Here is an 11765-nt window from a genome sequence, read left to right on the forward strand (position 1 = left end):
ATGTCCTTTTCAACCGTGTACATTGAAGCTCTGTTTGAATAAATAGCTGTAGGAGAAAAAAAATCTGGGAAACTGATCTGTTTTTACATATTTTTGCTGAAAAATCTATGAAATCAGTTTTTACTTTCTTTGACTTTTTTTGTAGTATATACTGTCTGGTTGTAATGCCCCTCTGCAAAGTGTTTTTAACATGATCTTTGCTTTCTCTGCAGGGCTTCTCTACCCTCATCTTCATCCAAGTCATTCTGGGATTTCTTACCAGGAGAAAAAAAACCTGTTACTGGCCATGGTTTAGGAGATCATGTCAAAAAAGTTGTTTTTAAAGGAATTGAAAACTCTCAGGCCCTAAATGTTGTGAGGTAATACATTTAAAACTAATATATTTTCTACCTTAAAATAGTCTGTGATGGCTTCATGTTCTGAAATGATGTTAAATGTGTATAAGGCAGGCACTATAGCTTCTTGTACATTCAGGATTAAAGTTAACAAGTTCATTTCCTCTTTCTCTGTTTTTATTTTTACTTTTGGTAGTGGTTTTGGAAATATTTGCTTATAGTAAATATCATGTTGAAGTTACAGTTTGGAGCTTTGATATATGTCCACACACAAGACATGGTCACATACACACACAAGAGTGAATACAATCACTGATTCCAGAATCTGCCGCATGCCCCTTTGCCCTAGCAGTTACCCACTGACAACTCAGAGCTTGTACACTCTCTGAACCGTCACTGCAGTGGAGACCAGGGAGGATGTGTCCTTCATAAAATCCGACCTTTGCTTGTGTTAATGATTTTAGATCTCACCACTGTGGCTGAAGCTTGTCTCTTTGTGTATCTACCACAGCCTACCTCCACGTATCAAATATTAAACTTTGGGTGTTTCTGGTTGTACCTCAAGTTATTATTTATTTAATTCTTACTTTTTTTTGAGTTAAGATCTCATAGCCCAGGCTAGCCTGAAACTTTTTTTGTTGTCTTAAACTTGGGATACTCTAGCCTTAGCTTCCTGTGTGCTGGCTTACAGGTATGTACTACCTAATTCAGCTAGTCTTGGTATTTTTTTTTATATTGAGTTTTGAAGATGCTTCATATTTTAAATGCCTACCTGATACATGAAAATCTATCCATAATTTAATAGCAGTATTTTAATTAAAATTCCTTCTCTTAATATGGTGTGTATATATATTTGTTTTTGAGACAGAGTCTTCTATAGTCTAGGCTTGCTGGTCTTGAACTTACTATGTAGCTGAAGGTGACCTTGAGCTCCTTGTGTTCCTGCCTTTGCCCCCCAAATACAGGGTTTACAGGCTAAGGCATCACACCTGGATTCTTTTTGTTTGTTTGGTTTCTCGAGACAGGGTCTCACTGTGGGATGGTCTGGCTGTCCTGGGACTCGCTTTGTAGACCAGGCTGGCCTCGAACTCACTGAGATCTGCCTACCTCTGCCTCCCAAGTAATGGGATTAAAGGTGTGCGCCAACACCACCCTGCACACTTCTAGTTATACTTAGAAATGAAATTCTTGTAGAAATAGAAAAAGTGTCAGGCTGGTAGGAATCGCATGCACATCTCCTTAGACTGTTAAGTCTAGATTGTTAATAGAAAAAAAAGTAGTGTCATTTGTGGTCAGATTAATGTGTTATACAATGATGAACACTTGTGGTTTTGGTTGTCAAACCATTTCTTTTCCTCTCATAAATCATTTTTAAGAAGTTGCAGTAGGCCTGGCATCCTATTGTTAGATGGACTGAGGTAGGATTGCCATGAAATCCATGAAGCCTGGGCTTCATCATGAATTCTAAGTAAGGTGGCTTGGACTACAGATAAGGTCTCAAACAAATATGACAGCAGCAGCGGCAGCAATTTTCTGTTCAATTTCAATATATCAAACAGATTATATAAACTCTGGTTAAACCAAGTAGAGTCTTAGAAGTGTTTGACCTCAGCTTACTTACTCTGCCATGAAGATAGCACCTAAGGGTCTTACCAGAGACTTTGAACAACACTTGTTTCTGAGAACTTCTTTGATGTGGGAGGGTCTTCTGTCTATATGTTACTTTCATTGGTCAAATAAAGAAACTGCCTTGGCCTTTTGATAGGCCAGCTCTTAGGTGGGTGAAGTAGACAGAACAGAATGCTGGGAAAAAGAAAGCAGAGTCAGGCCGTCTCCATAGCTCTCCTCTCCTAGACGAACATAGGTTAGACTCATCCCCGTAAGCCACAGTCACGTGGTGATACACAGATTTAATAGAAATGGGCTATTTAAGATGTGAGAGTTAGTGAAGAAGAGGCTAGATATAATGGACCAGGCAGTGTATAAATGAATACAGTTTCCATGTAATTATTTCGGATATAAAACTAGCTGGGGAGCCAGGCGGCAGGAACGCAGCCCGCCACTCCTTTTACTACACTTCTTGTGTATGCAAAAATTTTAAATATATTTTTGTTGATATTATTGATTTTCTTACTGCAGGCGTGAACATATAGAAGCACTGTTTTTGAGTAATTTTGTTATAGTAAGGAAAATTAGGTAGAAAGAATCAGGTTCCTATTTCCCTAGCTCTTCAAATAATTTTAGAAAGGTAATGTTTTTTTAAATTGAATTTATGCAAATAAAAAATCAAGCTTTTTCACGTATAAATGACAAGTTAAAGTTTTAATGTTCATAAATTGCCTCTTTCTGCTTCTGAAGCCTTCAGTTATTAATTAACCCTTTCTGTTCTTGTAAAGATTCAATTTTCTCCTTTGCCCTGTATTCTTGCCATCTGTGTTCATTTGCTGCAGCATTTTAATATACAGAGAGGAATAGCTAATCTTCCATCCACCCATAAATTTATTCTAGTGATTGCCTCACCATTGTGAGCCTCACATCTGTGCGTCTGTCAGTTCCCACTTTAATTAATTTAGATTCTGTTCCACTCCTCAACTAAAGCAGTCCAGCTAACCTTAATAGTGCCCTGCTATGGAACTGCTCACACCAGAACTGGAAGTGCAGGTCGTGTCTCTTTACTTTCTGCACTATGCCTATCATGAGCATATGTCCTGTTATTAGTTAACGTATTGCAGGCCACCTTCATATATGATCTGAGCATCAGTCTTACGTGTTCTCCTGGCCTTTCCATCCTGTTTAGGTCTTCAGAAGCACATCAGACCTTTCTTATGCCTGAAGCCAAACTTCTTGCTTTTTTAGTAATGCTCTCAGAAACCCAAAGTCAGACAAATTGTAGATATATGGTAAACAGCCTTTTCTTCCTGATCTTTATTCCTTAGTAAGTTATGCTTGCTGGTCTCTTGTTAGTTTTTCTCAGGAATGGCCTGTCATCAGGATATGGTTCATTTTAGCTCTTGAATGTTTAATACTAACACACTAAACTTCATTACTTCAACCCTAGTTGTGAGTATGGCTCCATGCTGTGTCTTCGTTCTTCTTCCCATTGCTACATTGAGCCAATGTGTTCTCTTTTAAGCAGACGAAACTTACTGCTTTTAGGATAAAAACTAAAATTCTTTTTATTTTGAGACAGGGTTTCTCTGTGTTGCCTTGGCTGTCCTGGAACTAACTTGCTCTGTAGACCAGGCTGACCTCAAACTCACAGACACTCACCTGCCTTTCCTCCTGAGTGCAGGGATTATAGGTGTGTGCCACCACCACCCAGCAAAAGCTAAAATTCTTAATATGGGTCTACAGAGCCTGGCTTCTGTCAACTTCTTTTACTTTGTCTTAGGAAATAATCTCTGTATTATAGTATTGTTGACTTTTTCTTGTTCACAGCTATCCTTTATATCACCTTAACTTGTGATTTCAACTCCTCATTGCTGTGGAAGGAGCGGCAGGCTGTGTCCCGCCGCCTGGCTAGCTTACACCTGAAATAATCACATAGAAACTGTATTAATTAAATTACTGCCTGGCCCATTATCTCTAGCCTCTTATTGGCCAACTCTCATATCCTGATCTAACACATTTCTACCAATCTGTGTAACGCCACGAGGTCGTGGCTTACCGGGGACAGATTCTAACCAGTGTCAGTCTCAGGCAGGAGATTCATGGTGTCTGCCACGCTGCCCTTCTTCCCAGCATCCAGTTTGGTCTACTCCCTATCTAAGTGCTGCCCTATCAAAAGGCCAAGACAGTTTCTTTATTCAACCAATGAAAGCAACACATGATAGAAGAACCTTCTACACCACCTCATCGTCTATTCAGTTGGGTATTGTAGAAGGTCTTCCTTGCTTTGGTGAGTCAATTTCTGTTACATATTTCTGCCATACTTCTGTTACATGAATTATGGTTGTTGCTAGTGATTCTTTTGTTTGTTTGGAAACAAGATCTTGCTATAGAGTTCTGGCTGGCCTGGAATTTGATATGTAGCTCAGACCAATCTCAGATTCACAGAGAACTACCTGCCCCTTCCTCTGCCTCCCCAGGGGCTAGGATTAAAGGTGTGAGCCAGTTTATTTTTAATGTACGTGTGCTGTATTTGTTTGCGTGTCAGTGTTATTAAAGCAAGGGTGTCTGTCTTTGCTAGTCATTGCTCACACATGTTTAGAGTGGGTATTTAATGGGTATTTTGGATTGAATAAATAAATGAATGAAAACTGTAACTTCTTTTCAGGTAATATTTCTTTTGAATATAGTGAATTTTATTGGGTATCTCTGATGCACAAATTTGAAAGTATAAAAATTAAGTTTATTTTTTATAGTATTTTACATTTTGAATACTAACAGTACATTAGATTGTAATTCTTCATTGACTAAGTTGCCATTGGTCATGGAACTCAGAAATCTTTAAGGATCTGTGGTTTGCTAGTTGGTCACTAGAGTGTGCTGTCACATTGGGACTTAACTGTGAGAAGTATGTGCTGTCCTATGATTTTGGAAGTTTGACTTGAAAGATCATATGTCAATAGCCTGATGGTTGATGTGGGAACTAATATTTATATAGATGACTCTCATTGATAAGGCTATGGAAAAAGAAACATAGGTTGTGTTTTGTGTTTTATTTAGCCATAGAAAACATGAAATTCACAAGTAAGTTTTTTCAAAAAGGACATATAAAACACTGCAGGCAAACAAAATACTCACCAAATTATGAGATACCTGGTAGGGGCATACATTGTACTGGCTTCTGTTGGGCATATATAAAAATATAATATGCAGGCCTGGCCCTTACTGGATTTGAAGTCTGGTTAACAAATAGAAATGCATACACATGGAGTTAGGTGCCAAGGCGGAGTGCAGTGGCGATGTGGTACAGCAGAATGGAAGAGGACACGGAGAAGGGAGCTCACACACACCGGAAGTCTAGGAAGAGCAAACGCTCCAGCTGCTGCTGCCTTCACTGTCCTCTTCTCATGTGTGACCAGGGGAGCAGCAGAGAAACAGGCCATGTTATTATGTATCCTTCTTACTGTCACAGGCTTTGGAATGTGGGCTGAGATTTTTAAAGAAGAAATTGAAAAGTAGGAGAAAAGACAGCGCAAACAGGAAATAGTGGCAGAAAAGCAGGAAGACAGGAATGCTGGTGGTCCCAGGGGTTAGAATGTCAGGACTGAGACTCAGCTGAGGAAGGTCTGCATACAACACATTAGGTCTTAACTGTACAAAATGTGACTGAAAAAATTATTTGTCCCCAAGGCAATGGCAAATAAAGAAAGGCAGCATCATCTGGGGATATTAAAATGCAGAAGGGAAGGATTTTGTATTATTTTTTTATTTTTGTTTGCTGTGTTCGTTTGTTTTTCATTTTCCTTTCACCTAATTAGCTCTCCATCTCTGTACTGGGAATGTGTGCTGTGTTTCTCATCATTATAGAAACTGTCTCTAGAACAAAATTACAATTGTAATTATATTAGTTCTAATATTAGGTAAATTTTTAAAACAAAAGAAATATAAAATCTTACAAATAAAAAGATTTTATCTAAGCAAAAATAGCTTAGTTATTTTAACTAAAATTGACAGTACTTTTTAGTTTAAACAAAAACCTTTTTTAGTGTTTTATTTTTTTTTATTGAGCTATATATTTTTCTCTGCTCTCCTCCCCTTCTATCCTCTCCCACGGTCCCCATGCTCCCAATTTACTCAGGAGATCTTGTCTTTTTCTACTTTCCATGTAGATGAGATCCATATATGTCTCTCTTAGGGTCTTCTTAGTTGTCTTGGTTCTCTGGACTTTGAATTGTACACTGGATTTTCTTTGCTTTATGTCTAAAAGCCATTTATGAGTGAGTACATGTAATATTTGTTTTTCTGGGTCTGTGTTACCTCACTCAATATGATGCTTTCTTGATCCATGCATTTGCCCACAAATTTCAAGATGTTATTTCTTTCTGCTGTGTAGTAATCCATAATGTAAATGTACCACATTTTCCTTATCCATTCTTCGGTCGACGGGCATGTAGGTTGTTTTCAGGTTCTCTCTATGACAGACAATGCTGCTATGAACATAGTTGAGGATATATCCTTGTGGTACCATTGAGCATCCTTTGGGTATATACCCAAAAGGGGTATTACTTGGTCTTGAGGAAGGTTGTTTCCTAATTTTCTGAGAAATCGCCATACTGATACCCAAAGGGGCAGTACCAGTTTGCACTCCCACCAGCTATGCAGAAGTGTTCCGTTTACCCCACAACCTCTCCAGCATAAGTTGTCATCAGTGTTTTTAATCTTGGCCATTCTTACAGGTGTAAAATGGAATCGCAGAATTGTTTTGACTTGCATTTCTCTGATGACTAAGGATGTTGAACATTTCCTTAAGTGTCTTTCAGCCATTTTAGATTCCTCTGTTGAGAGTTTAGGTCTGTACCCCTTTTTTAATTGAATTATTTGTTCTTTTGATGACCAATTTCTTGAGTTCTTTGTATATTTTAGAGATCAACCCTCTGTCTGATGTGGGATTGGTAAAGATCTTTCCCCATTCTGTAGGCCGCCTGAACAAAAATCTTTAAAGAATATTTTAGGTAACCTTCTAGTGTTTTTTTTTTCTTTTTAAGAAGGCTAATTATGTACAGATTATATATTGGAGTGTCTGGTTTGTTTTTAATATCTGAAGCTTAAAAATTTTATATTATTTGAAAGTTTAGAATTCCTAAAAATTCTAGCTGTTTTATTTGATAGCTTTTTTTATATTTTATAATGAATTTTGATGGACTCCCAAGTTGCTTGACTAAAGAAATGTTTAATTTAATTAGCCATTAAAGATTATTAATAGGAAGAGTTATGGGATTATAATCTTATGAAACAGATGTTTGCCTTTTTAAATTTTTTTGGGGACTTTCTAGCTAAGTGATCTCTATTGCACTATATCTACAGTTCCCAGATTGATGCTTCAGCATAGCATTATGGCCCTTTCTGAATATAATCACGAATGAAGTAAGGGCCATACAGCCCTGTCGTAAACCACTGAAGCTTGTCGTAAAATATGAAATGTTATGTGCAGTTATTACTCTTAAAGATTTAGTTTACATTGATTTAGTAGGTCCTGGGTTTGAAACCTTCTTAGATTTATTTATTTATTTATTTATTTATTTATTTATTTATTTATTTATTTATTTTGTTAGCCAGCAAAGCTAACAAAGGATTTTTTTAATCCTTTATTTGCAAATATTAATTGTAGAAAATAGTGGTTTCCTTGTGTCATTTCCATATACAACTATGTTGCACTTTGATTATATCTATCCTTTATTTCTCTTTAATAGTTGGTAACTACTGATTTGCTGTAGTTACTTAACCAGCTAAGTAATTCTTGCCTCTACATTATTTGTGCATCTTTGAAAGCGTCAATAAATTTTGAAAAAAATATCCCAGAACCACCAGGATAATTTTCAGCATCTGAAGTGTGCTTATTGAATGAGTTGTCTCCAGTAGACTCAAGCATTTGGATACTTGTGCCCACTTGGAGATATAGTTTGGTGAGGCTTATGAAGCATGGCCTTGCTGGTGGAAGGATGTTATTGGACACACGCTTTGAGAGTAACTTGGGCCTTTTCTAGTACACTCTTACACTCTTTCTGCTTCCTGTTTGTGATTGAAGATGTGAGCTCTTAGCTTGCTGCTCTAGTCACCATCTCTGCTCTGCTGTCACAGACTCTTTTGTTTGTTTGTTTGTTTTTGTTTGTTTGTTTGTTTTTTGAGACAGAGTTTCTCTGTAGCTTTGGAGCCTGTTCTGGAAATAGCTCTTGTAGACCAGGCTGGCCTTGAACTCAGAGAGATCCTCCTGCCTCTGCCTCCTGAGTGCTGGGATTAAAGGTGTGTACTACCACCATCCAGCTCATCACAGACTCTTAAATCTTCAAATCTAGACAAGAGGGTAACATAAATGGGAAATAATCTGTATTCTGATGGAAGTAACTTGGATGGAGATCAAATGCAACTTTCCTTGGCTAAGTCCCAGGGAAGGTCTCACAAGTCAGACCAGGGCTAGAGAACTGGCTTGCTAGGGTGCTAAAACACAATGAAAGGGCAAATGCTAGCAATACCTTCAAGTATCAGTTACTTTTCCATTGTGATAAAGCTCCACAACCAAGGCAGTTTACAGAGGGTGAGGTTTATTTGTGCTCACTGCTCCAGACCGTGTACTGTTTCCCATTCCGTCTGTCATCTAGAGCATGTCACAGTGTCTTAGTACTCTGTGATAAGTATTCACACAGGCCTTTATATTTCTCATGTATGCCTGGTTACCATACTTAATGATATATGTACATCATTAGAAAAAGACTGCTTCTTACGATGCTTTCCCTGTGGTCCAGTTCTTTGTAGATTGTTTTCTTACTTGTCCTTAAGCTAGGCCTGACTGCAGATGGTGATTTGTCTCTGCACCAGGAGCTTAATGCTCTGCTATATCTATTAGTAAGGAGTTTTGCTAAGATATTATTGAAATCCTTAATCCCAGTTTTTGGAATTTATTTTACAGATGTCCAACTCATGGAACTCCAGGACTAGAAAGCAATCATGTTTCTGATTTTCCAGTTCTAGAGAGTCCCAAGTAAGCTAAATCGATTACCTGTGGGCCTCAAAAGCTAGGCCAGTGTTTCACATTGACACAAATATATATTTAAGAAATGAATAATTGGGTAGTTGAAGTTACTAGAATGTATTGTTTGAATATTCTCTTTTCTAAAATAAGAGTTAATTTTATCATTTCTGTTATACCTTTTCTTTTTAGAATTTTCTAAAATTTAACCGGTAGCTCTTATTAAGGAAAATAATAATTTTCCTTTTCTGTATTTTCACCTCACCATTCTGTAATTTCTGCAGAAGCTTCCAGGTTGCATTATGTGTAATAAATCCCTGGGTGGGGGGGGACAGCTAAATAATATTTCGTAGGAAATTTTGTGTGAAAACTCTGAGGACATGACTCAAAGTCATTGTTGTCATTCTCCCAGCCCCTGGCTGTCCTCCTCGCCGGCTGCTCCTGCTGCCATCGCTCCTGTCACATTCGCATCGATTGTAGAAGAAGAGCGGCAACAAGAAGCTGCGCTCATCAGAAGTCGGGAGAAACCCTTGGCTCTCATTCAGGTGAGTGCACACCCTCTCAGCTTCAGCTTGCTGAGGACTGTTCCACATTCCAGTCCTAGGTCTGTAGTTATGCAGGCTGATTTGAACTAGCACATTGTGATCAGGTTTCTGTTTTTAGTATTGACAATGCTTTGGGCTGTTTAGATGGTGTTTGCTGCTCTTCTCAGTTTCTACCTCAGCTTGTAGATTATAGACAATAGATTATCTTTGGCTTAATTTATGGAAAAGAGAATTTATTTGAGAGATGAAAGATTTTACAGACATATGTGAAAGATGAGAGAGGCAGACTGGGAAAAGATAAGCCTCATGACACTGGAGAGCGCAACAGCAAGTTGTAGAGCATTGTGCAGTAGCAGAAAAATACCTCACAGGGCAAAGCTGCCAGCATGAATGGATCCCAGAAAGAAATCCAGTTTTTTTTCTCTTAACTTTAAGATTCAAATTGAGGGACTGGCAGATGGCTCAGCAGCATGTAGTCCTCTCCTACAGGACCTCGATTTGGTTCTTAACGCTAGTATCGGTAAGCTTACAACCATTTCACTCCAGTTCAATGACTTCAGAAGTTCTCTTCTGGCCTCAAGGACAGTGCACGTGCACACAGGTGGTGCACAAACATGCACTCGGACACTCACACATAACATTTTTAAGAGGTCGAATAATAATTGCTGATTATTCTAGCAAGGCTGAGGGACTAGGAAAGTTTCTGATTCTGTTCTGCCGTGTGGTATCTTTGTGAAGCCTCAGCTCTCCAAGGAAGTCGGACTACTACTAATCCCACTAATCTGTTCTATTCCAAAAGAAAGAAGCCAATCTTCTTTCCTTCTTTCTCCCAGGTTGAGGAGCATGCGATACAAGACTTGCTGGTTTTCTATGAGGCATTTGGCAACCCTGAAGAGTTTGTCGTCGTTGAAAGGACACCACAGGGGCCTCTGGCTGTGCCTATGTGGAACAAGCATGGGTGCTAGCTTACTCGAGAGAGGACGCTGCCCCCGGGGTTGTGGTCGCTACACTGACATGAAGAAAACCCATGCACAAGCATTCTTGCATATTTGGTAGCACATTGTTTTCGTCAGAGAAAAAGTGGATATGATTTCTTCCTGTAGTTTATAATGTTTGTATGACTAATGAGAAACTTTTTGAAATTGTGATTTTAGTAACTTTTATGTGAAGATGTGTCAGGAAAAACGTTAAGCTAAGGTTGCTTGGATTGTTTCTTCTACATTATCTTACAAAGGAAAATATGGGTGAAGTATAAAGTATAGATATGATTCATTAAAATATTTTTTTCATTTGAGAGTATGAAGTAATTTAGAAGAGTTTACCACTTATGTTTTTTAAATAAGACATTGATGGGATTAAGGCAGGAGCTTCAGTCATTACTTCTGATCCATTGATAGCCAGAATGTTCTGTTTGCACAGTAGATGTGTCTATTGTTGCTTTTTCATTGGGCCGTTAATTTTTTAGGCCTCTTTAAAATTGGGCCTGGTGAAGTGCTGTTCTTCCTAATTATTCTGGACAGTTTAGTCAACAATCAAAGCTTCTCTGGGAGACTTGGATTCATGAAGTTTTGTTGGGGTGGGAAGGTAATACAGAGGCCATATAAATGCCTGATTGTGAAAGAACCAACTTCTTAAAGTGTTAAGATTCTCTAAAACAGACATAGGATTACCGAATAGTTTGCCAGAGTGCTTGTTTATAGTTACTTTTTAGTACTGTGTAATCAAAAGTTCTGTGAGCCTGGATTATATGTGTACATGTAAATTTTGATTATCTTCTTTATAGTATGCTGTTTGGTTTGTTCTTGAGTGTTTAAAATTAAAAGGAAAACAATGTTAAAATGTGTGCTTTAGTCTATAGAGTTCTGGGAAAGAATCCCTGGGGATATGTAGGCAGTTCACGGCTTGATCTCAGTCGATGGGAAGTTGGCTGAGACTAACTCAGTGTTTCAGTTCAACCACACAGCAGCAGATGTGCAAGCGAACATGCAATAAAAAGTAATCCTGATCTACTTCACTACGAATGTGTGTTTGTTGTCCTGTGTAGCCCTAGATTGACAGCTCAAGGGAAGAATTTCTGGCTATTCCTAGTTATTTCCCTTATGCGCCACACTGATAGGCAGCACATACTTTTACTCTGCTAAAAATCCTGTTTTCTATTCTGTATGTTTGAGTAACTTGAGAAAAAATGAATTTTACAATGTCTTTTTGATATCAGTAAAGAAGCTTTATGACGTCATTGGCTTATGGGAAGCT

The 11765-nt window shown here is 38.2% G+C and overlaps 1 protein-coding gene across 2 annotated transcripts in view; it reads left to right on the forward strand.

Annotated features, from left to right (window-relative positions):
- The window catches only part of Ibtk (inhibitor of Bruton tyrosine kinase), a 67675-nt gene extending 56149 nt beyond the window's left edge, over positions 1-11526 (forward strand). For both annotated transcript variants that reach the window (XM_041679557.1, XM_041679558.1), the window contains exons 26-29: positions 213-359; positions 8908-8979; positions 9380-9512; positions 10346-11526. In XM_041679557.1, the coding sequence (XP_041535491.1) occupies positions 213-359; positions 8908-8979; positions 9380-9512; positions 10346-10477 (484 nt within the window). In that variant the 3' untranslated portion in view covers positions 10478-11526. The remainder of the gene's footprint in view (positions 1-212; positions 360-8907; positions 8980-9379; positions 9513-10345) is intronic.
- The last annotated feature ends 239 nt before the right edge of the window (positions 11527-11765 follow it).

Source organism: Microtus oregoni, unplaced genomic scaffold (genome assembly GCF_018167655.1).
Source record: "Microtus oregoni isolate MIOR12 unplaced genomic scaffold, Mior012 000032F_ref0000030, whole genome shotgun sequence".
Taxonomy (NCBI): Eukaryota; Metazoa; Chordata; class Mammalia; order Rodentia; family Cricetidae; genus Microtus; species Microtus oregoni.